Source organism: Ictalurus punctatus, chromosome 18 (genome assembly GCF_001660625.3).
Source record: "Ictalurus punctatus breed USDA103 chromosome 18, Coco_2.0, whole genome shotgun sequence".
NCBI lineage: Eukaryota > Metazoa > Chordata > Actinopteri > Siluriformes > Ictaluridae > Ictalurus > Ictalurus punctatus.
In genome coordinates this window covers 15,424,673-15,450,483 of record NC_030433.2, presented here as the reverse complement: position 1 = coordinate 15,450,483, position 25,811 = coordinate 15,424,673, and the positions used below count along the sequence as shown (strand labels likewise).

Genomic DNA, 25,811 nt, shown 5'->3' with positions numbered 1-25,811 from the left:
GTGAACAGAAATTTTCTTAAAAACCTGCTGTGTCCACTTTGGGTTTTGTTTAATGATCATCCATTTTGAGGTCACAGGAACACAAGAGAGGAATTGTGATACCTGCCTTTGGGATGAACAAAGGTCTTTTCATTCAGCTCTATTCCCAACCTCTCTGAGCTGCTCTTGTGTTCTCCTTTTTATAGTGCACACATACTTGTTTGCCTTCTCGCTCTCTCTTTCCTTCCCCCCTCTCTCTCTTGCTCTCTTTCTCTCTGAAACAAACATACAATAAAGAATCAAGTCAAGCAGGAAACTGGAGTCTGGAAAAACATAAACTCCACCCTTTCCTTCCTTCCAGCCAAACTTCAAAACATCTATCACTCACAACAAGAATACTTTTCTAAAGTGAATCGTTCTCACTGCTACATGCTATTTTTTTTAAATCTCATGCCTGGATTTTGTTGTAAAAACTGAAGGAGTAGGCTGAGATATTTGACAGAGATGGGAAGGCAATTCTTGGCAGTTTTCCTGGCTTTACTGGGCTTCCTGGGCACCATCCTCATAGCTGCTCTGCCCATGTGGAAGATGTCTGCCTTCGTGGGAGCCAACATTGTAACAGCGCAGATTTTCTGGGAAGGCTTATGGATGAACTGCGTGCTGCAGAGCACTAGTCACATGCAGTGCAAGGCATTTGACTCTATTTTGGCTCTGCCTCAATATCTCCAGGCCACTCGGGCCTTGATCTGCTTCTCCCTTGCTGCTGCCGTTGTCGCCATTGGCTTAATGGTTGTTGGGGCCAGATGTACCAACTTCTTCCGTGACGAGCTGAATAGGAAAGCCAGGATTGGTATAGTAGCTGGGGTGGTCTACATAATCGCAGGGATTCTGTGTTTGATCGCTGTTAGCTGGTCAGCACATACCATCATCCAGAGCTTCTACAATCCTCAAGTCATCGCGGCGAGCAAGGGAGAGTTGGGGGCCTGCATCTATATTGGATGGATATCTGGATTCCTCCTAGTTTTGGGTGGAGGACTATTCATCAGCACATACACCAACAGCTGCTGAGCTTTAGAACAGACACACATTTTAAATGTGTGTGTGATGTGCATGAAAAATGAAGGAACCAAATTTTCTCACAGGCCTGACTGGTGCCTTAGTCAAAAGTTTTTAACATTTTGGCTATTTATGGGAATCTATCAAAGGGAACTGGATATAATAATGCACATATACTAAGACTTCATTCATTCATCAGGGATGTGGTGAATCAAAGGGAGGAATACACCCTGGATGGATAGTCAAGAGATACTGCAGGGCAAAGACATTTCAGGTGTTTCAAATTCATGTTAAATGACAAAAAAAAAAAAAAAAAAAAATCACTTTCTGTCAGTTTTAAATTGAAGTATCTTAAGAAAAAATGGTTTAATGGTTCTTTAATGGTTTCTTGGATAATTAGGGGCTCTTGGCTTCTTTATAAAAAGTTAAACTTAGAAGCCTTTCTGTTAGGGAAACACTCTTTAAGGGTTCCCTCAGGCTATGTCCACATTAATCCAGATAAATCTGAAAGCGCATCTTTTTCTCTACGTTTTGACCTTTTTCAAGCGAAAATAGAGCAGTTAATAAACGATCTCCCGAGTGGATAAATTTGAAAACGCAATTTCGTGTTGTTATGTGGACTGAGAAAACTGAGATATTCAAAAAGCAATGATTTTACAATGATTTTAGTCATGCAAAGTAGTCATGTGAGTCATTCATCTCAAAACAAACAAGATGGTGTACAATGTCTTACCGCAGTTGTTGTGCCTGCTATCCAATTTGATAGCGTTGTTAAAGATTAATGTCACTTTGTACAACTTTCCGATTGCATTTTTAATTTTTTTTAAAGGGGACGGAATGACACAGGTCAGAGGTTCTTAAGTTTTTACACATGCGCAGTACAGGGATGTAAGCGTTTTCAGACATTTCAGTGTGGAAGATCAATTTCTGGAAAATGTTTGAACATGCCAGTGTAGACGGAGAGCATTTTAAAATAAAAATGAAATTTTCAGATCTATTCGGATTAATGTGAACGTAGCTTCAAGGGGACAACCGGAGAACCCAGTTCTCCAGTTGGGGTTCTATATTATAACTTTTTTTCTATAAATGTATGTGCATTTGTGTGGACTGTAATTACAAGTTGGGTCAGCGAGGTCTAACAACATTTTGTAATATTTAGCAAAGTTCCGACACTTAAAGGGATTGGCTCTACGAATTACTTGTTCGAATATTGACATTCCATAAAAGCTTGCTTCAGCTAACTTCCACAAAATCTCGACTATAATTTCAAGGATCTTGATCATATATCTCACATTGTCAAGCGACAACGACTCACTCAAGCAATGCAATCAAGGATGCATTGCCCAGACTGAGTATGAGTGCAAGTTCATGTTTTTTTTTTTTTTTTTTTTTGGTTGATATTAATACTGATACCAAAAAGAGTAACCTATATTATATAAAGCAATCAGGTTTGTCATGGAACATTTATTTAGCTTGTTTTTGTTTATGTTGAAAATGAACAGTATGTCATGAATTGCCCCTTGATTCAAGAGCAAAGTGTAAGCAAATTGCTCACAGAACTGAAGTGCTTTTATGTGTGGCACACAATTCATGTCACTTTGCATTCATTTTAATGTCATTTTAATGTTTGCACAGCAACTACTAGGCTAATGTAAGTAATGATGTCTATTTTACCTAAATTATGTGTCTGTAAATACATTCCTCACAATCTCAGATGACATTGTTTACCTGTATAATCACATTTCTAAACATGCAATTTGGTAATTGGCCTAAATAGGCAGCATTTACGAATCTTAGCTCAACGTGGAACCGTTATCATCCTCAAAACTTTCAGCTTAATAAAGCAATTCCTAGGGGGCAGCATGAAACACAGGAAAAATATGATTGCAGTGTTTAGTTACACAGTGAAGTTTTGTTTATGTCTGTATATTACAGTGCATGGTATCACTGAAGAAATGGATGTAGTTTAATGTAGATATTCCATAGAAAGCATCCTGGGGAAGATAGATTTTATAGTTTCATTGTTAGATATAGTCACCCCACAGCTTCAGTGCAAAATTAATAAATAAATGAACAAATAAACATATATAGGCTTATCTACTACTATGGAGTCTGCAAATCCGGCTTCTAGAGATCCCAGTTTCGATAGCCTCTTCAAAAAGACATGGTAATCCTAATTACGTTTCCAAGAAGAGAAAAGTAAAATTACCATCAAAAGGATTCTAGAAGAGTATATTTAACAGTCTTTACAAACAAAGATTACAGCAGTTTATTTTTTAGAAACGTATCTGAGCTCAGGGGGTGCACGGTGGCTTAGTGGTTGGCACGTTTGCCTCACACCTCCAGGGTACGATTCCCACTGGGGCCATGTGTGTGCGGAGTTTGCATGTTCTCCCCGTGCTGCGGGGGGTTTCCTCCGGGTACTCCGGTTTCCTCCCCCAGTCCAAAGACATGCATGGTAGGCTGATTGGCATGTCTAAAGTGTCTGTAGTGTATGAATGGATGTGTGAGTGTGTATGTGATTGTGCCCTGCGATGGACTGGCACCCTGTCCAGGGTGTACCCCGCCTTGTGCCCGATGCTTGATGCGATAGGCTCCAGGTTTCCCGTGACCCTGAAAAGGAGTAAGTGGTTGAAGATGGATGGATGGATGGTATCTGAGCTCAGGGACTAATGACCATCTCAGTGCTATTGGCTACATTTAACATTCCATATAGGAGTATTTTTTGTCGTGGCCAAAAATGCTTGATTATGCTGCTGGTTTTGAAAAAATTGGCGAAGCAACTTTTATGCTTTTGTGCTTTTGTGTGGACAACTACTTGAATTTGAATTGAAATCGAATCGAAGAGGGCTTTGGCTGAATGCATGTTGTGATGATGTCACATGATGCGTTATCGCCCAAATCTGTGGAAAATCTGTTGTAATTTTGAAAAATTTCAAGCTCCTCTGAATAGTCCTAAATTTGCTTGTATTTTGTGTTAATTTCTGCTATTGCAAAATCATGAAATCCTGGAGGGACTGATTTAAAGTTAACAATTATACAATAACATTTGTCAGTTTATTAATGGATGCCAGTGAAGGGGAAAATACTTTGCAATTGTAACTTGTTAAGCTAGAGTATAAGTTACTCATGATTTTTTTGTGACTTTTTTGATATTTGATAAAGTAGCTAGCGACACTACAAGCCACTAAGAATAAGATGCTAACTACACTGAAGCTACTTTGTCAAACTGAAGAAAATCAACTGACATTAATATAATTATTATTGAGCACAAGATAGATTTTGCATTTCTACGTCTAAACCACTCCTAGAAAGAAGCAGTTAAATTTACCATACCATAAATATACCATACCATACCATAACAAAAATGTGGTATTAGCTGCCATTGTTATGCCGATGACACACATTTATATGTTTCAGAAAAGCCAGCTGACAGACACCAGCTTAATAAAGTTTAAAGTGTAATAAAGTGTAAAGGACATTAGACACTTAATTTCTGACAAGTTTCTACTAGGACCACAGGTAGCTAGAAGATTTCTGATTATTTAGTAACTCTGGATGGACTTTCAGTTACATCATGTGCAGTGGCGAAAGCCCTTGGTGTGATTGTTCAAAGCTCATGTATATTGTTATTGGGAATGTTAGGATAGGATTTTTTCATCTTAGAAATTTTTCTAATATAAGAAATATAATGTAGCTTTTAGTGCGATTCTGTTATTCTCCAGACATGTCCATGCAGCAGAGGTGCACCTACAATCAATCAAATTACTGAACTAGCATACTCCTGATGGATATGATAGTTTGCAGATTGTGATTCATTTGATTCATAAATACTGTTAAAGGTAGGTTATGTGAAAAGGGAAAATTGGGGTAGTATTTGTGCGCTAATCAGATACTGCTACTTCCATCCTACTAAAAATGTAGTCCTAGTAGTTAAGCTACTAGACTGTCTATATTCAGTGCTGCAACGGTTGAGGTATAACAACTTTTTTTTTACTAATACCAGCAACCTTCACTCAGCCAGAATAGCCTAAGAATAATAGAAACTTATTTATAGTATTTTGGGACCTAATTACTTTTCCACGTTGTATATAATTTTTTTTGGCATTGATTGGCTTTGTGGGCGTCATCATCATCTGTGGTTTACCAGCCTGGAAGATGTCGGATTTCATCTGAGCCAACATTGCAGGTCTATTGGGAAGGCTTATGGACGGATTGCATGGTTCAAACCACAGGCCAGATGCAGTGTTAGGTCTATATTTTCCTCTTTAATCTTCCTGTACATCTGCAGGCAGCTCGAGCCTTGATAATTGTTGCCCCATTGTTAAGCAAGCATCTTCTAATGAGCTGATTTTAAAGAAAAAATTGTCTTGACAAATCCAGATTATAGCAGATTTGTGTAAGTGTACTTGAGGAAAATCAACTGTGGCATTATTGTGTAGCTAATTTATTGCATAAAATAGATTTTGGTAATGCCATGTAATGGAGGTTGAGACAGATGCAAGTGCATTTAAGAGACTTTATTGAAGACAATATAAGCCAAAGGGCAAGGCAAAATCAGCAACAAGGACAAACAGCGGGCAAACAAACAGAATAGATCAACTTAGCATTTACTTCACAAACGTTTAGTAAATGAACAGTCTCTTTTAAAGTGTGGTGTAATTGTGAGTCTGTCTGGGAACAGGTGTGTGTAATTAGTCTTCTGGGGAAGGTGAACGTGTCTGTGTAGTTTGGGAGTTGTAGTCATCGGCCATGTTTGTAGTTGCAGTGCATTCTGGGAAATGGAGTCGCTAGTTTGATGTGACATAATAGGTAACATTACGGAGCAGTAAACGATTTTTAAAGCAATAGATAGCCTACAGAGTGGGTTGACTCACTAAGCTTGGTTTACTTGTTTCTGTAAATATCTAGCTAGCTAGTTAACATTAATGGGAAATCTGTTTAATAATACACATAACACTGAATTAGCTAGCTATTTTTAGATGTTTGCTGCAATGTGAATAATAATGCTTGTCATCGTTGCTGGTTATTCCTTGTACACAGCACTGTTCAATCTGAAGGTGTGGATTCATTTTGAAGCTGTAATTCAAATGATAGGGATATATTAATCCGCTTGTTCTAGTACATTATCTTGTGTGGCGGATGAGCTACATGATGCAGTCTAATACTTGAATTAGGAAACAAAGAGAAGTGTGTAATGATTTATATGGTGAAGCTTTCTGTAATGAGATGTTTTATTTAACATTATGGAAGTAGTGTTAAGTGTGCTTGCTTTCTAAAGAAGTCAGCCAGTTTTCTGCCATGCGCAATTCTCCAGATCAGAGGACTTTTCATCTTCTGTTTTTTCTGTAACCTGACAAGCTACATTTCTTTTGCGTTATTATCTTTGAGAGAGAGAGAGAGAAAAGAGAGTCAGGTGAGGGATTAACTGTTTATAGTTGCTATAACACAAGTCATAATAGGAACTACTTATTCATTAATAAATAAAAAAAATATCATTGGCAAATTGCTGTGGTATAAGGTAATTCAACAGGAAACACTCAGCACCTAATGCGATCACTTCTGATTACCTTCTTAACCAGCTGGTAATCGACAAAAATAAAAGCAAAAAAAGTTAATAATCTACTCGCCTTTATGTGTCCTTAAACTGATGCTTAAAGTGGATATCGACAGCATTTGAATTTCTAGGTTGAAAAGGTTACAAATAAATGGGAATTGTGTGCCATGTAATTTTTTTTTTTACATTCATAAACATTTCAGAAATATCCATGGATGTTGGATAGTCTTGTTTTCATCAGTTGGAGAGTACTGAACTTGGTCCCTGATCGAAACAACAGTTTGCAGATTGTGATTTGTTTCATAAATAATGTTGAAAAGTTATGTTAAAAGGGAAAAGGTGGTGTAACATTTTGTGACACTACATCGATACTGATATGCTACTGCCACGTAACATAAAATGTAGCTAAGCTGTCTAAACTAGTTTAAAGCTGTTTAAACTAGTTGTCTACATTAAATGATGTAATAGTTGCAGTACATCAACTTTGGCCTGCATCCTGTAGCCACGTTGTGAAGAAAAACTCTCTAAACACGGTGCTTAGCATAAATGAAAGTGTTCTTGCTGTTGCATGGCATAGCAGGAATCAAGTTTGACTGGAAAAACATAAAACTGGTTTCATACTGCAAAAGCAAATGGTCATATCTAAACAAAGACTCCTCCCTATTCAGTAAAGCGTACGGTCAATCACTAACTGAGTCAGACATCACATACATATACAGAGGGACAGACAAAGCTAATCCTCCTCTTAAGGCAAGAAGGAAAATGGTATCCCAAAAACTTCAAATCCTGGGCCTCGTTATGGCACTTATTGGTTTTGTAGGCATCATTGTCATCTGTGGTTTACCAGCCTGGAAGATGTCTGCTTTCATTGGAGCCAACATTGTGACTTTCCAGGTGTATTGGGAAGGCTTATGGATGGATTGTGTGGTTCAAACCACAGGCCAGATGCAGTGTAAGGTCTACGATTCCCTCCTTATTCTTCCTGTACATCTGCAGGCAGCTCGAGCCTTGATAATCGTTGCTCTTGTTGTTGGAATCTTTGGAATTATCGTAACCATCATTGGCGGCAAATGCACCAGTTTTGTACAGGATGAGAGTGCTAAGGCTAAGATCGCCATCACTAGTGGGATCCTCTTCATCATCACAGGGATTCTCGTCCTCATTCCAGTGTGCTGGACCACAAACGCTATTATCAGGGACTTTTACAATCCTGCCCTTACGGATGCCCAAAGGAGGGAACTGGGACCTTGTCTGTATATCGGCTTCGGATGTGCTGCACTTCTCATTGCAGGTGGGGCCCTCCTCTGTAGCTCATGTCCACCAAAAGATGACACTCCCTATCATGTGAAATACTCTCAGCCCAAATCTACAATGAGCAGCAGCAAGGTTTATGTGTAAGACATTTTAGTAATCACTTTAGTGGACTGGTAAAATGAGCAGGCAACTTAATCAAGGAACTTCTTAGCACTATCCAGCGTGAATTAGACTAAAATCTGTCAGTGGTATTTAAAGTGCTACCAGAAATGTTGCTATAAGCTGGTCATTTCTATTGCATACAAAACATTGTCAAGAAACTTCATGGGGTTTATGGTGACCAACATGGAATTTTATACAAAATGCAAAACATGCAATTGTATGTAATCATTTGTATTTAAGCTATGTTGTAAAATCTCAAAAGCAATAAGGATATATGTACTACTTTTATGTATTATATATACATGCTCATTTATATGGCAGCTTTTGGAAAGTGCTGAATCACTGCCTCTGAAGGTCAGACTCATTGTAATGCTATATCCTACACTGCGAATTGTTTTTGTCAAACCCTTTTTCAAGCTAAAAAATTACACTTAAATTGAAAATGTAATCATTTTGAAACACAGCATGGTACAGTAGTTAACAAAATGGTGAGGGAAATTTATTTTCATTGTTTCTATAACATTAATTGTATCCACACATGCATGTGAATTTGTTGACAGAGAAAAGATGTGATTGTATGGAAATTCTATTGACCTTTAAATTGAAAGAAACTAAAGTCAATCAGTGGTATGTAAAGTGCTCATAATATGTAAAACATCATAATGCAACATCATGGGCTTTTTGCTAACTAACCAAGAATTTTACACAAAATCAAAAATAGTATCATTTACGGCCACCAGAAGTGGCAAACCTTCCAAAATTTCTCCAAGAGCACAGCAACTACTTCTCTAGGAAGTCACAAAAGAGTCAAAGACATCATCAAAGGAACTAAAGGCCTCTCTTGCATCAATAAATGTCACTGTTCATGAATCCACTATCAGAAAGACACTGGGCAAAAATGGCATCCCTGAAAGAGTGGCGAGGTGAAAACCACTGCTAACCCAGAAGAACATTAAGGCTTGTCTGAATTTTGCCAAAACATACCTTGATGATCCTCAAACCTTTTGGGTGACTGTTCTGTGGATTGATGAATGGAAAGTGGAACTGTTTGGAAGACAGGGGTCCTGTTACATCTGGCGTAAACCAAACACAGAATTCCACAAAAAGAACATCATACCTACGGTCAAGCATGGTGGTGGAAGTGTGATGGTGTGGGAATGCTTTGCTGCTTCGGGGCCTGGGCAACTTACAATAATTGAGGGAAACATGAATTCTGTTCTCTGCCAGAAAATCCTAAAGCAGAATTTCTGGTCTTCAGTCCGTAAGTTGAAACACAAGTGCAACTGAATTATGCAGCAAGACAATTATCTAAAGCATAGGAGTAAGTCCTAGTCCTAGAAGTAAGTGAAAGACTGCTCTCATTATCGGAAGCGTTTGGTTGCAGTTATTACTGCTAAAGGTGGCACAACCAGATTTCAAGTCTAAGGGGGCAATTAGTTTTTCACATAGGTGATAAGTGTTGGATAACTGGTTTTGCTTCAATAAAAAATAAATAAATGAATAAAAACTGTATTGTGTGTTTACTCAGGCCTTTGTTTTATGTTGTATTTTGTTTGAAGATCTAAAACTATTTACTATGAGATGTACACAAAAACAGGAGAAATCAAGATGGGGCAAATACTTTTTCACATCACTGGAGATATCTATGCAGAACTTACTGTAAAAGAGACTAAGACTACAGGTCCCATGAGCCACTGCACCTCCCCTGACCATGTCACATGACTGTCTATACCTTTTCTCAATTTCACACTCATTACTTTCACCTATATAAGCCTCATTTGGGCACAGCTTCACTGTGGAGTAATTGCTTAGATAGAGTTTAGTTTTTTGACTTTGTTTGTTCCCTGGTTTTTGTACTTTAGTTATTCTATGATATCCTGTTTGTTGGTTGCTTGAGCTTTTTGTTTTAATTAGCAGTGCAACTTTTGTGCTTTTTTATGGAAAACTATTTGAATTGAAATTGAATTGAATTGACTTTGGCTGAATGCATGTAGTGGTGATGTCACAGGATGCCTTATGGCCCAAATCTGTGAAAAATCTGTTGTAATTTTGAAAAATGTCAAGTTCCTCTGAATAGTCCTAAATTTGCTTGCATTTGTGTTAATTTCTACTATTGCAAAATCACTACATCTTGGAGGGACTGATTTAAAATGAAAAATTATACTATAATATTTCAGTTTATTAATGGATGCCAGTGAAGGGGAAAATACTTTGCAATTGTAACTTGTTAAGCTACAGTATAAATTACTCATTATTTTTTTTGTGACTTTTTTTAAATTTTATTTATTTTTTTTATTTGATAAAGTAGCTAGCAACACTACAAGCCACTAAGAATAAGATGCTAACTACACTGAAGTTACTTTTGTCAAACTGAAGAAAATCAACTTGCATTAACATAATTATTATTGAACACAAGATAGATTTTGCATTTCTACTTCTAAACCACTCCTAGAAAGAAGCAGTTAACTTTAACATATCATAAATATACCATACCATAAATGTTGTATTAGCTGCCATTGTTATGCCGATGACACACATCTATATGTTTCAGGAAAGCCAGCTGACAGACACCAGCTTAATAAATTTAAAGTGTAACGGACATTGGACACTTCAATTCTGACAGGACAGAAATGTTTCTGCTAGGACCACAGGCAGCTTTAGTTATTCTACGATATTCTGTTTGCTGATCACCTGACCCTTTTCTCTACCGTGACTTTGTTCTTGCTTAAGTATTGGATTGGTTTGCTGGACTTTATTTAATAAAACTGCTTAACTGCACATGGATCCTGTATCTCCTCCTTGCAAATGTGACTATATATATATATATATATATATATATATATATATATATATATATATATATATATATATATGATCAGGGCCGATTATATCCTGTCAATCTAAAGAGTGCGGGAAAACACATCAATTTAGTGCTGAGTGTAAAGAAGATGTCTCTTGTGTTGAATGACGACAAAGCTGCAGTTTGTAATCGATGTAAGCTCTGCACTGCTAAAATTTTACACCGGAAGTGAGCAGCAGCGAAATCGAGTCTACTCCCCCCCAGTGCAGGAGCATCGTGCAAGTCACTTATACATTCACTTATTTACATTTAGTTATTTAAAAAATCTTTGCATTAGGAGCAAGGCTCTCTCATTAGTCAAAAACCTGCTTCAAGTAGCATTTCATCCATTTAACTGCTTCACTACAATAATGTTGGTAAGTTGTAGATCACATTTCTCATCTGAACAAGGATAAGTTTCAGTGATCACATCTAGAAATATTCAGGTCAGCCATCCCCAGACCAGCATCCTTTAGCCAGGCTGTGAAGGTAAACTTTGAGAATGTGGTGATTTGCATGAGTGAAATTGTTCTTTCTGTCTATAGACATAACAGGAATCAAGTCTGACTGGAAAAGCACAAAACTGGTTTCACACAGCAATAGCAAAAGTCCATGTCAAGCACACACTCCTCCCTATTCACTAAAGCAAACAGTCAAGACCTGACTCAGATTTTACATACATTCACAGAGGGGTAGAGAAATGAAATCCTCGTCCTAAATCATACGGCAAAATGGTATCTCAGAAACTTCAAATCCTGGGCCTCGTTCTGGGACTTATTGGTTTTGTAGGCATCATTGTCATCTGTGGTTTACCAGCCTGGAAGATGTCTGCTTTCATTGGAGCCAACATTGTGACTTTCCAGGTGTATTGGGAAGGCTTATGGATGGATTGTGTGGTTCAAACCACAGGCCAGATGCAGTGTAAGGTCTACGATTCCCTCCTTATTCTTCCTGTACATCTGCAGGCAGCTCGAGCCTTGATAATCGTCGCCCTTGTTGTTGGAATCTTTGGAATTATCGTAACCATCATCGGCGGCAAATGCACCAGTTTTGTACAGGATGAGAGTGCTAAGGCTAAGATCGCCATCACTAGCGGGATAATCTTCATCATCACGGGGATTCTCGTCCTCATTCCAGTGTGCTGGACCACAAACGCTATTATCAGGGACTTTTACAATCCTGCCCTTATGGATGCCCAAAGGAGGGAACTGGGACCTTGTCTGTATATCGGCTTCGGATGTGCTGCACTTCTCATTGCAGGTGGGGCCCTCCTCTGTAGCTCATGTCCACCAAAAGATGACACTCCCTATCATGTGAAATACTCTCAGCCCAAATCTACAATGAGCAGCAGCAAGGTTTATGTGTAAGACATTTTAGTAATCACTTTAGTGGACTGGTAAAATGAGCAGAAGAACTTCTTAGCACTATCCAGTGTATTAAACTAAAATCCATCAGTGGTATTTAAAGTGCTACCAGAAATGTTGCTATAAGCTGGTCATTTCTATCACATACAAAACATCAAGCAACAGCATGGGCTTTTTGGTGACCAACATGGAATTTTACACAAAATGAAAAATATTAAATTGTAATAATTTGCATTTAAAATATTTTATGGAATCTCACAAGCAAGGATATATACTGTTTTTATGTATTATATACACATGCTGATTTATATGGCAGCTTTTGGAAATTGCTGAATTATTGTCTTTGAAGGCCAGACTCACCGTAATGCTATATCCTACACTGAGAATTCTTTTTGTCAAACCCTTTTTCAAGCTAAATAATTACACTTAAATTGAATAATTATGAAAAATAGCATGGTCCAGTAATGTAGTCAACAAAATGGTGAGGAAAATTTGTTTTCAGATTTTGTTTAATATAATTTATGTCCAAACATGCATGTGAATTTGTTTATGTTGACACAGAAAAGATGTGATGTCCAGAAATCCTATTAACCTTGTAATTGTAAGAAACTATATGATTTGTGTTTATGAAGGAAACAGACTTCTTTATTTATGTATATTACACATATTACACCTTTGGCAGTATAAATTACAATCATTACATCATCATTACAGAGTCGTGCATTCATGATGACAAATAGGACAATCAGCTTTTTTTCAGATTATGTTGGTGGTTTCCCTTTATTATTATTTTATTTTATTTATTGTTAATAGCAATTATGGCTTTTTACTTTGTATGTCAGTTGCAGAGTTGGGTATAAGATGTGTTGCTGTATTCTAATTACTTTTTCTGATAACGCAGTAATGTAACGCATTACATTTTAAATTTATAAATTTTATTAAAGTTACTGATGTCAATAAAATTACACTACTTGCATTACAAATTTATTGTTAAGAAAGCAATATTAAGTAAAAATGCATTTTTAAAATAAATCACGTTTTTGCATGGCTGCCAGGGTTACCCTGGCCTGGACAATTCTCCACTTGGAGCGATTTGTCACTACAAAATTGATTTGTCACTAGAATGCCAGTAAAAGAAAATGGCGTGTTTTAATTTTATATCTTAAGGGAATGGAGGAGAATCCAATCAGAAAGGTTTACAGGAAAATGTCTTAAGTCAAAAATTCTTATTGGTTGACAGCTCTCAATTCTGCCAAACACTACATCTCACACAATCATTATGAGGAAAAATATTTGCCGATTTTATTTTATTTTTTTAACAAGTAGAGGGTTGAAACAGTAACATCCGCTGATGCTGAGCAGGAAAACAAGGTGTGTAAATGTCTATATGAGTTCCAGTTTACATTAACTTATGATATGAGCAGGGCATAAGGAAAGACAACGTACTTTGCATGGCACTGTAGCAGCTAAACTCATACAATGATAGCTTAGTTGTGCCTCTTGACTAGCCACAACAAACTAGCCTAGTTAGAAAAGTTTTATATTTTATCGCTCTCTTTTTTGCTGTCAAATGGTTAATGTCCTGTCACAAAATGCGGCGAAAACTCCCACATGATGTTAATAGTGTGATTAAGGTGTTTACATGTCTGCAATGCACGTTGATAATGCGACTAAAACAGGAATAGTCCACATGTCTTAATTCGATTTGTGTTTACTTTGAGTATGACTTTAGCCGGATTAAGGTCATCAATAATCGCTGTTTACATGGTAGTTTCTTATTCAGAGTATTGTCTTAATCAGGTTAATATTCGATTACTGTTGTTCATGTAAACGTACTGAGTGACAACACCCGAGGCAAATTTAATGATAAATCAAGTTTTTTGTAGTGTATTTTTGTAGGTTTAATAGGTTTTGAAAGTAATGTGAAAGTAAAGTAATTAGTAATCTGATTACTTTTTACATGCAGTAATCAGTAATGTAATCAAATTGCAGTTTTGAAGTAGTAATTAATAATCTGTAGTAGATTACTTAAACTATCATTGTATGAGTATCTTGCCTAACACTGGTCAGTTGCACACAGACTGTATCACACAAACAAGCAGATGACTTTTCTCCTGTCAGTTCTCAAATATTTTCACTCTAGAGAGAATTGATGAAACTCAAGTGCTCTTGTACAAATACTTCTGGGTGTGTGTTACATGTTTTTTTTTTTCAAAGGGTGGGGGAGAAGTCATTCCCCTGTATACAGATGACAGGAAACCCGAATCTCATTCCCTCCAATGGGAAATTTAGAGATTATTTTCCCTCCTTGGTGATAAAAGGGAATTTGTGGTCATTTTTGTTATTGGAAATGATTGTAACTATTTTGAATTTAATTTGAGCCAAGTTTAAGAAATAACAGCTTTGTTTCAGGTAGAATCATTTAACTGAACTGATACTCAACATGCACAAGAGAGATAAGGAAGAGGTGAAGTTGGTGTTGCCAAAGTAGCTAATCTTCATAAAGGCGTCATTCACAACTTGCAATGAATTATTAATTAATTCTTTTTAGTCACCACCAGCTTTAAAAAATGTTGATGTTTCACAGACATAAGCCTATGTTCCATTGATTTGGAACCCAGGGCTTGTTTAATAGTAAAACATTTGAAATCTAATCAGTTTCTTCAAACAAAGTGTAAGTGCATACAGTGTGTGTAAATGTTTCCTTTTTACAATTCCTGATTTGTTTCTGCCTAGTTCCAGGTCTTTTGTGTGATTTTTACTTGGGCTGGACATTTTGCTGAAACAAACCTGACAATCCTGGTTAATTATATTCTTCTCTATGGGCCTCACTGATGACTGACTCGGGTTCTACTCCTTTCAGCGAAAAACAGAAAAGTATGCATAATGGACAGTTGAAGACTAGAAAAGGACTAGCCAATGTTTTTCCACTCTTCAAATGTACAGTTTTGGTGAACCTGTGCCCACTGTAGCCTGAGATTCCTGTTCCTTGCAGGAGTAGAACCTAATCTAGTCTTCTGCTCAAGGTGCAACATGTGGTGAGATTGTTTTTCTGCTCACCGGGGTTGTAAAGAGTAGCTATTTCAGTTACTGTAACCTTCCTGTCAGCTTGAACTAGTCTGACTATTCTCCTCTGACCTCTCTTATCAGCAATTCAATTCAATTCAGTTTTATTTGTATAGTGATTTTAACAATGGATATTTTCCCAAAGCAGCATTACAGAAATATCAATCCAGGACATACAGTTGTAATCAAAATTATTCAACCCCAATTGCAAATCAGGTTTATTGTCAAAATGTACAGACTTTCAGCTGTTTGCAATGAAAAAATCGAACAAAAGCAATGTAAATAGTTCAGCACAACAAATGCTTCAAGTGGTTTCCCCAAATTCAACTGAAAATGCACCTTATTATGATTTTTCCAGTTTCAAAATGATTCAACCCCCTGAATAGAACCCCTCACAACAGCACAAATATGTAACACAGGTGTTGTCTCAAGCACACCTGACTCAAGTAATCAAGGGCTTCATTAATTGCACCAGATATGCTTGAGCAGGAACACATGAAATACCTGAACTGGCTAGGGACAGAAAATTCATGAAATACATAGACGGGGCAGAAAAAGGAACCTATCAATAGCTGCAACCAGATTTCTGAGAAGGCATTTTGTGAAAAGCCTTCGAGTGACTGCAAAAGACCTGCAGCGAGACTTGGAGGCAATAGGCACTGAGGTTTCAGTGAGCTTAGTAAGGCGCATACTAAACGTAGGAGGTTTCCATGCCAGAACTCCAAGACATACACCACTACTGACCCAAAAGCACAAGAAAAGTCGGCTCAAAATCATATAAATAAGCCACAGAAGTTTTGGGATTCTGCTCTGTGAAGCGTTGAAACAAAACTGGAACTTTTCAGCATTATGGATCAGCGGTATATCTGGAGAAAGATGAATAAAGAAAAAACACTCTGTCCACAGTCAAGCATGGTGGTGGCTCAGTGATGCTCTGGGGCTGCTTTGCATCCTCTGGCATTGGAAAACTGCAGCATGTGGAGGGTGAGATGGATTCATTTTAGTATCAGGAAATCCTAGAATATGACTGAACTGGAGGCTATTGGTCATGAGGAATTGGCTAAGATTCCTCAGGAAGCTGGTGTCTGGCTGTGCGTCTTGTTTGCAATAGGTCATAACAGCAAAAGGGTGCTCTACTAAATACTAAAGATGCTTGCCATGAAGCAGTTGAATAATTTTGAAACTGGAGAAATATTAGGGGCTGAGCACCGGAGGTGTATGGCCCTATTGTATCTGCTCCATTTATTAGGGCACTTCTGGTGCAAGGGCCTATTGGATCTGCTCTGTTTCTTCTTCTTCAAAGATTCTTCAAAAAGTGTGTCAAAATGGCTCAATAGCACCACCTACAAAATTTCAACACTGTGCGCCTCGCACTACGTTTCACCTACAAGTACGAAATTCAGTAAACATATGTAACCTGCCAATATGTACAAAAAAAGTCTTTTGAACCCATGCCCTAAACGCAACAGGAAGTCAGCCATTTAGATTTTTTTCTTAAATTTTTGCTCTGTTTTTGCCATTTCCAGGCCTTGTACTTTAATGAACTTCTCCGAGAGATTTCATTGGATCGGCCTGCAGTTGTGTAAGACGGACTAAAGGAAAAGTTTTCCTTTAATTTGTCATCCTACATGTTAGTATGTAGATGGATGTAAAAACTAAACCAAATATTTGCAATTGTGACATCTTATTGAGTCTCAAGTACCAGTAGTCCAAGAGTAGTTCGTAACTATGTGTATGTATACCGCTTTGAAGCAACACCAAGATTTCAACACATTAAGTAAGGGTCCAAGTCCTTCTAATAGTGAGTCTGTCACTATAGTGTGCTTCCACCCTCAACAACGTCAGTCTACCTGGTCTGGCCAGATAGCTTTACCAGCGTCTGGGGGATGTTTACGCTAATATACATGGATTTTGACTTATAGTTACAAAGTTAAAGAAGAGTAAATGTTACCGTGTAACTGCTGCATGTTACCCTACAGAAACCTATAGTCCAAATCCCAGTCTGAGCATGGATGAATGAAAAATTAAGCAAATGCCCAAGCCAGTTTTCTAGTCAGAATACTGAACATTGAAAACATGGATGATGATGATGATGATGATGATGATGACTAAACATGCAAATGAGTCAACAGAAAATGATTAGACAAGACTGTTTTTTCCCAAAGTATAACTTTTCACTGCATAGATATCCTTGCTGTAGGTACATGAAGAGCAAAGCACAGTGACAAATATTAGGCATAAGGAAGTTGTATTCAAAGAAATACAGGACAAAAGCAAGACTAGGGAAATGAACAAAGATAAATATTCTTATAAGAGTGAGATAATTGGAGGTGGAATAATTCTTGCTCCCTCCTCCCTCAACACACTAGGGTAGCAGGTAGGGTTGCTGCTTCACAGGGTCCCCATTTCGACCTCAAGCTACTGTCTTTCACATTTTGAATATGAGGGCACGAATGTTGAAATTAAGCAATTATTAATGTGCCAACTGGCATTGCACAATTTGTTCTGTATTAGTTAACCATGGGCAGTGTAAAGATGAACTCATCCTCTTTAATGTGGTAGCAATGAATCCACACATGAAAGACTCTTCACATGGTAAGAAGGTAAGAGGTGTGTGTGTGTGCGCAAGGCAGTGTTTCTAACCAAAATATAAAATCTGAGAGAAATGTAATTCTCCAGGACATTGAGTGTAAACTGCTTTTCCTGCTCACTTATATGGTTTGGTCAGGTTTTGCTTCCTGAAACATGACCAAAACAGGTTCAGGACAAACAAAAAAAAAAGGCTGGATTTGTGTTTACAGGTGGCTCAAATGAATACTGTTGTGACTATTGTCGTTGAATGAACAGAGAATCTGGTTTGGCTAGTAGTATGTAAGTTTAGAATCATGAAGGGATGGTCTGCTCAGGAGCACACACCTCCACTCTTATTCTCATCTGCTTTAGTTTGGTTTAAGTGCGTGACCTAGTACTCATGTGCATACTTTGCTGGTAACCGGAAAGTTGTCTGAGAGAGAGTTTCTGAGTGACAGGAAAGTCAGAGAAATAGTGAAGTAGAAAAAGAATTGCTATAAAAACGAGGATTTAAAATCAAGTTTTTAGTTAGCTGTATTTTCAAACAGAAGATAAAACAAAGTGCAGATCAATTAGTTTGAATCCAGTGATCCAGAGAGAAATGGCTTCACAGGGGATACATTTGTTGGGCAGTATTCTTGCCCTGCTTGGCTGGGTGGGCGTCCTTCTCTCCTGCATCATACCAATGTGGCGCGTGACTAGCTTCATGGGTGCAACCATTGTTACCTCTGAGATCATATGGGAAGGCATCTGGATGAACTGTGTGGTACAAAGTACAGGTCAGATGCAATGTGACCCTTATGACTCCATGCTGGTTCTCAACTCTGATCTGAAGGCAGCTCAGGTGCTCACCGTAGCATCGCTTCTGACTGGCTCACTGGGAATTATACTGGCCTTCATCGGAGGAAAATATACTCGCTTTCTGGACTACAGTAGTGGAGCTGCAAAAGATAGAGTTGCCACTGCTGCTGGCGTGACACTGATCATTAGTGCCCTGCTCTGTCTGATTCCTGTCACATGGGCTGCGGTTGCTGTGATCCAGATCTTTTACAACCCACAGATAATTGACGCCCAGCGCAGAGAGATTGGTGCAGCTATCTACATTGGCTGGGGCGCATCCATCCTTCTCTTACTGGGTGGTGGTATGCTCTGTAGCACATCCTGTTCGCAGAAGGCAGAAGATGACAGTCCTTTAGTCAACTACAGGTTTGTACGTTCATCTGGAGCTGGATCTAGCATCAGAAGTTCACGGCACATCCGGCTCCACAGCCCAAGCCAGAATAGAAAGATACTGGTGAGGTCTGATGGTGCTTCAGTCAATCATCAGCAGCAGCAACAGCACAAAACAACCTCTGAAGGATCCAAGAAGAGCAAGACATCGACTACAAAATCGGAAGAGCCCATGATCGAGCCTGAGCGAAGTGATGGGCCGTCTACAAAGTCCCAGCTGAATCACCTAGGCTCTGACCACAGCCTGGGCTCTTCTGAAAGTGAAGTCGCTTCCTCATGTCCTGAGAAGACCTACATCTGATCTGGAAAGTCCCCACAACAGCATCATATGATGCATCACATACATATTCAGAATCAAAAAAGGATTTTAATGAAGGAATAATCACAAAATTGGACATTCTGATAAAGCATAGTGTATTGATTTGTACCATAGATGATGCTTCAAAAGTCTTCACTGGTACCTCAGGGTGTACTGATTTATCTTGTTATAGATAGATAGATAGATAGATAGACAGACAGACAGACAGACAGACAGATACATATTCTATTTAGATTTTTTTTCTAATTTAATACAGCAATATTCAACTTGAGTGATTATTTGGTCTGTCCCCTTTTCGCTTTAATGTGTGTACATAGCGTGCACCCGAACTGGACTCCACAAGCTTGTGCAGAACCTTATGGTCCATTTTACATAAGATTGTCATCTTGTGTCATCAACACAAGCTTCAATAGAAGAAATGAGGCATAAGGAAAATCTAACCTTTTGTACAAAGCAGTTCATATGGTCGGTATCATAAATATGCTTACATTTAAATAGAGATTTAGAAATTGTGCAGAATCTTGAATTTAAGACATTGAACATTTACTTGCTTTGTTTTAAATTTTTCAAAATTCTAAAGCCTTCTGTTTATTTTAAATGGAAAAAAAGATTCCCTGACCCCCACTGTATATGTATATGTACTCTTACCGTCCACTACATTAGAAACACCTGTACACCTCTTATCTAATCAGACAATCATGTGGCAGTAGCACAATGCAAAAAAAAATCATGCAGGTCAACAGCTTCAGGTAATGTTCACATCAAACTTCAAAATGTGGAAAAAGTATGATCTCAGTGACCATGGCATGGTTGTTGGTGGTAGATGGGCTGGCTTGAGTATTTCAGAAACTGCTGATCTCCTGGGAATTTCACAAATAACAGTCTCTAGATTATACATAAAACAATGCAAAAAACAAAAAAAAAACATTGGATTCCACTCCTGCCAGTCAAGAACAAGAATCTGAGGTTATCATGGGTACAGACTCATCCAGACTGGACAGTTGAAGACTAGAAAAATTGTTTTTCTAATGAGCCTGTGCCCATTGTGGTTGTAAAGAGTGTTTGTATGAGTTACTATATCCTTCCTGGCAGCTTGAACCAATCTGATCATTTTCCTCTGACCTCTCTTATCAGTAAAGGTGCATTCACACATACAACGATTTTATTACTGCTATTAGACTTTGTAATTGTCTGTTTTGGAGTATACCTGTATCCTTTTATTGCTAATAAAACATAGAAAGCAGACTGACTGCCAGTGTCTCACTATTTCGTTTGTATTTGCCGATTTTGTTCCATTTTGGTACAATGATGGTCAATTATTAGTACTTAAAGATGGGCTATTTTGATGTTTTTCAGTATTTAAAAATTTACAAGTTTTGTTAACAGAATTCTGACCTGGAGCGCAAGAAAAGCTAAAAAATGAAGACAGAAAAATCCATTTCCACAATGAAAAAACTTTATGCACATTTCATGAACATTAAATTATATTACATTAGGGATGTCTCAGCATTTATTAATTGAGAAGAATCAGCCAAATCTATGCTTGACAAGCATGAGTTTTCATAATTCCTTATGACAATGAATAATTTTCCACGTCTAACTATCGAGATAAGTAACTGGAGACAGAACTATTTTTTGTATTGTACTCCATGTAGATCATAAACCATTGAAATGATTTGAGAAATGTAAACTTATTGTGCTTTTTATCCAGAAAAACCACAGCTCCCCTGTTTACTTATATTTGATTATAGGGCAGTCTTGTACGGATCATTGGTGGACCCATTGACCTATCCCAGCACCGGGCCAAAGTGGCCATTGCAGCCTCTAAGTATATCTATGGGCATTTCTAATACTGGTTGCCATAGTAACATGGGTGGCGCAACTAACATTCCACTTTTGACAACAAATCAGTTATCTTGCTGCTAAAATTAAGCATTCTAGAAGGTGAGAGTTTGTATATAAAACTCTCCAGTATATATATATATATATATATATATATATATATATATATATATATATATATATATATATATATATATGCCTCATATCCTATGAGATGAAGGAGAAGCAGTGTATGCTCTTTGCCATTGCGGCCATCTATCTGTGGCAAAAGAGCAAGCGCCAGTTAGCTTAGCTTATGGCCTTAGCACGTTTAAAACAAAATAATAATAATGAACTTTTTGTTGCGATTGAGCAAAATCCCTGGTGTAGCTCCTATCTCAATTAATGAGAGTCACCATCAAGGTTCAATTCAATTCAATTCAATTTTATTTGTATAGCGCTTTTTACAATAGACATTGTCTCAAAGCAGCTTTACAGAAATATCAACACAGTATATAGATATTAAAAGTGCGAATTTATCCCAACTGAGCAAGCTGGTGGCGACGGTGGTGTCATTCACATATATTTGATGGTGACCGGGAACCAGACCACAGCTCTTCGGCCGTGGCCTCTGTGTTTCCCGGGTGAAGTGTCCAGCTTGGTGCTCCTCATTCCCGGGTGCCGAAGCAGCAACAAGCTGGACTCTTCACCCAAGATATGAGCTACACTGGGATTTTGCTTGATTGCAACAAAATGCAAGTGTGTTTCATTATTCATCCATCCATCCATTTGCTATACCACTTATCCTTTTCAGGGGAACCTTGAGCCTATCCCAGGGAGCATCGGGCACAAGGCGGGGTATACCCTGGACAGGGTGCCAATTGTGTTTCATTATTATCTATTTTATTATATATATATATATATATATATATATATATATATATATATATATATATATATATATATATATATATATATTTATTTATTTTTTTTATTTTTTTTTAACTCACTAGGATCCTAAGCTAAGCTAAGTTAATTGGCTACTGGCACAATGGTAGTGATCACGTGCACTCTACTGTCTTCACTCCCATTGGTAGTCACTGCACCAAATTTGCATAAAGTTAAACTTTTCTCAACTTTCAATGTCGCTGTGCACGCCCATATCTAGTTGCCAGTGTTCGCCATCGCTCATGTCGCGGGAAGTCCTCAGCTCTCATTGAAAAGTATTGTAATATTAGTAACTAACTAATGACATATTGTGCAACTTTAGCCTCTATGATCCCTGGAAAGATCTACCGCACATTTAATAATTATAAACCAATTTAATTGTTCTAACAATCTTCTACACCAGTTTTTACTTGGATAATGCCAGCTTTAGTGATTCAGATCAATAGCTAATGGTACAAACATGATTTGGCGCACAAAGATGAATGGTTTTTATGTAATAGTTCAATGGGCTATTTGAAAGAATGGTTATAAAGGTTGTAAAATGCATTATGAGATTTACATTTAATGGAAAAAGTTTCATTTTACAGAATTTAATCATTTGGATCATCATCATCATCATCAACAGCCTTCAATGACCTCTCCAGTGATTTTGATATGCTTCTTGAATGAAAACATATATTTTCATTTATTTTCAATATTTACATTTATGAGATTTATTTACTCAAAAAAACTTTGTAATTTTTTTTTTACTTTATACACAAATATAGACATATTTTAGATCTAGACAACATCCTTTTGAATAAACTTCTAGAAGCACAAATTGTTGCTTTTTTCATATCGTAATTCCAATTCTAACAAAACCGTGTCCAGCAGGTGTGTACGAGGTTAACATTTGGTTTGGAAAAAAATCCCCCTTTGTTTCCGCCCTTCTGCATTGCCTTTTTATTATGGGCCTCTGGAGTGAAAGAGAGTTCCAGGCCAAACTGGTTTAACAGAAAGTCGTATCACGGAAGTCGTTTACATATCATGAGGTCTCAGAGCATTCAAAGGAGATTCAAATAGTTTCACTGCATGCACTGAAGTGTTCTGTAATAGTGTACATTCCAAAATGCACAGAGCATTTGCTGTGAGTCACATTGATGTATGATGATATTAGCTTGTTCGTCATGTCCAAATAAACTTCAAACTGATTGCACTTGCTATTTGTTTTGTATTTCAGTATCTTTGGAATTATATTATTTCATTGCATTACTGCTTCTCTGTGCTGTTGCCTAAGCTGTTCTAGGGTGCTGTACTATTAAAACTTAAGATGAATGTGAACTTTTAAAATATGAAGATTTACCAGATATCAAAGGCTGGGCTACTTTTATGACATATGTCATTCATTAGGAAGATGTTTTTGACATTTTCAAGTGAAAACAAGGACTAACTAATGAAGTATAGAGAATGGCTTTGTTTGGCTTCTCAACATATTATCTCATCCTGTTGTAGGAAAATAAGCTTCAAATATTCATCCTAGTATAATTAATCTATTCCAACTTTAGATCTACATAGAAAAAAATAGAGCAGATGTAACATGGGATTGTTTTTCTTTAGTGAACAATATACTGTTGCTCAAATAAACCTGAGCACAAATAAAGGCACTTGTTAGAAACTGGAACTAATTGTATAGTAAGGCTGCCATCTAGTGATGAGATAAGTAGAAATCCATCTTCTAATATGAACAGACTGATATTAAGATTTGTTAATACTGATGAATAGATACAGGTAGAATGGATATGATCTCAAAGCAATTAGTTTTGATTTGGATTTATGGTGCCTTGATTTGATTACAAGACATTTTTATGCTTTCCACTTCATACCATTGCTAAGCAGATGACACTCAACTCATCCTCTTCTTTCCTACCTCAGACAATCATGTTTCTGCTCGGATCTCAGCATGTCTGGCAGACATCACCTCATGGATGGCAACTCATCATCTGAAACATAATCCCAGCTGAACTGAACTGCTGTTCCTCCCAGGTGATTCATCCCCATGTCAGAATCTCAGATCTCACCTTTGGGCATTGCTCATGTCAATTTCTCCTTTACAACATCAGCAGGATTTGTTCATTTCTATCCACACAGGCCACTCAGGTGCTTTATCAGTTCCTTGTCATTTTGAGATTGGACTACTGCAACTTGCTCCTGGCAGGTCTGCTTCTGTCCGCCATTCAACCTCTGCAAATGTTCCAGAATGCAGCTGTACAACTTTTTTACAACCTTCCTAAGTTCTCCCACACCACCCCCATTGCTACTCTCACTCGACTGGCTCCCTGTAGCTGCTCACATCAGATTTAAAACACTGATATTTGCCTACAAAGCCAAAAATGGACCATCACCCTCCTACCTTAAAATACTTATTACACCCCGCACTGCACCACGTTCCCTATGATCCTCTAGCACTGCTCGACTAGTCCCACCATCTCTCAGGGTACAAGGAAGGCATTTACCAAGACTCTTCCCTGTTCTGACACCTAGGTGGTGAAATGAACTTCCCCTATATGTCCAAACAATTGAGTCCCTGGCAGTCTTCAAACAATGACTAAAGACCTACCTCTTCATGCAGTATACTTAAATTAGCACTTTATTTTAAATACATAATTAAATCTTGTGTTGTCTGTGTGTTTTTCTCACCATATTACCTCCCCAACAGAATTTTTTAGACTGACCATAGTTTCTTAGTCCATGACCAAGTAAACCTGTATCAGGATGTATTTATTGATAGCGACTTCAAAGCACTTCTATAAGTCACTCTGGATAAGGCTGTCTGCCAAATGCCTTAAATGTAAATGTTATGCATTTTTTTTAAGTTATGTAAAGTTTTACAGTTTTACGATAGGATCTCTTGTTTCTTTAAAAACATATTATTATTTCCAACAATCATTAAAAAAAACATCTTTCCATAATGTTTTTTAGTGTGATCAGAAAAGTTTGTTATTGTTGGCATTTTTAATTTTAAAAAAAAAAAAAAAAAAAAAAAAAAATAAGTAAGCATTAATACAGTCATTCAGGGCAGTGGTAGTTCAGTGGTTAAGACATTGGACTACTGATCGGAAGGTCATGAGTTCAAATCCCACCAAGCTGCCACTGCTGGGCCCTTGAGCAAGGCCCTTAACCCTCAACTGCTCAGTTGTATAAAAATGAGATAAATGTAAGTTGCTCTGGATAAGGGTGTCTGCCAAAATGCCATAAATGTAAATCTATTTAAAAATCAAACTATGTTTCCTATCCATAATATAGATCTATTTAAAAAAAAGTTTTTAAGCATTTCATGTGGGCTCTTTAGAACCAGACTACAAAAGCTTAATAACAAACATTTGTACTTTTTTAACTTTGCTTTTTTAAAATTAAAGTCATATGATTATCGCTTTTATAATATCAGTTTATAGTTACATTTATTGTTGTGGATAGTGCATGAAACAAGTTAGTTCCTGTTTTCACTTACATTACACAGTAGCAGCTATAAAAGTAATTCCCTCACCATACTCTGTTTTCTCTCTGTGTTGAGGTTAATAGGACAAAAAATGCTTTTCATGTTGCTGAGAAACCAGAAAGCTCTTTGTCTTGAAGACTTTCCTGTGTTGGAAAATTTTAAGGAACAAC

General features: G+C 37.4%; 2 protein-coding genes across 2 annotated transcripts; both read left to right on the top strand.

Moving 5' to 3' along the window:
• The first annotated feature begins 346 nt into the window (after nt 1–346).
• On the top strand, nt 347–9,518 carry LOC108279214 (claudin-4). The gene is made up of 3 exons (XM_047161692.2): nt 347–953; nt 4,882–4,905; nt 7,351–9,518. Exons 1-3 carry the CDS (start codon nt 484–486, stop codon nt 7,988–7,990), a joined length of 1,134 nt encoding a protein of 377 aa, XP_047017648.1. The 5' UTR covers nt 347–483; the 3' UTR covers nt 7,991–9,518.
• Nucleotides 9,519–18,244: 8,726 nt separating this feature from the next.
• Nucleotides 18,245–19,582, top strand: cldn30 (claudin 30). Its single transcript, NM_001329291.1, is given in 1 exon segment — nt 18,245–19,582. A coding segment is annotated over 1 exon segment (930 nt). The 5' UTR covers nt 18,245–18,449; the 3' UTR covers nt 19,380–19,582.
• The last annotated feature ends 6,229 nt before the right edge of the window (nt 19,583–25,811 follow it).

Coding starts and splice junctions, on each gene's coding strand:
- LOC108279214 (XM_047161692.2), top strand. CDS start 484: ATGGGAAGGCAATTCTTGGCAGTTTTCCTGGCTTTACTGGGCTTCCTG. Junction 954..4,881: donor ATCGCGGCGAGCAAGGGAGA/GTTGGGGGCCTG, acceptor TGTTAAAGGTAG/GTTATGTGAAAAGGGAAAAT. Junction 4,906..7,350: donor TGTGAAAAGGGAAAATTGGG/GTAGTATTTGTG, acceptor TAAGGCAAGAAG/GAAAATGGTATCCCAAAAAC.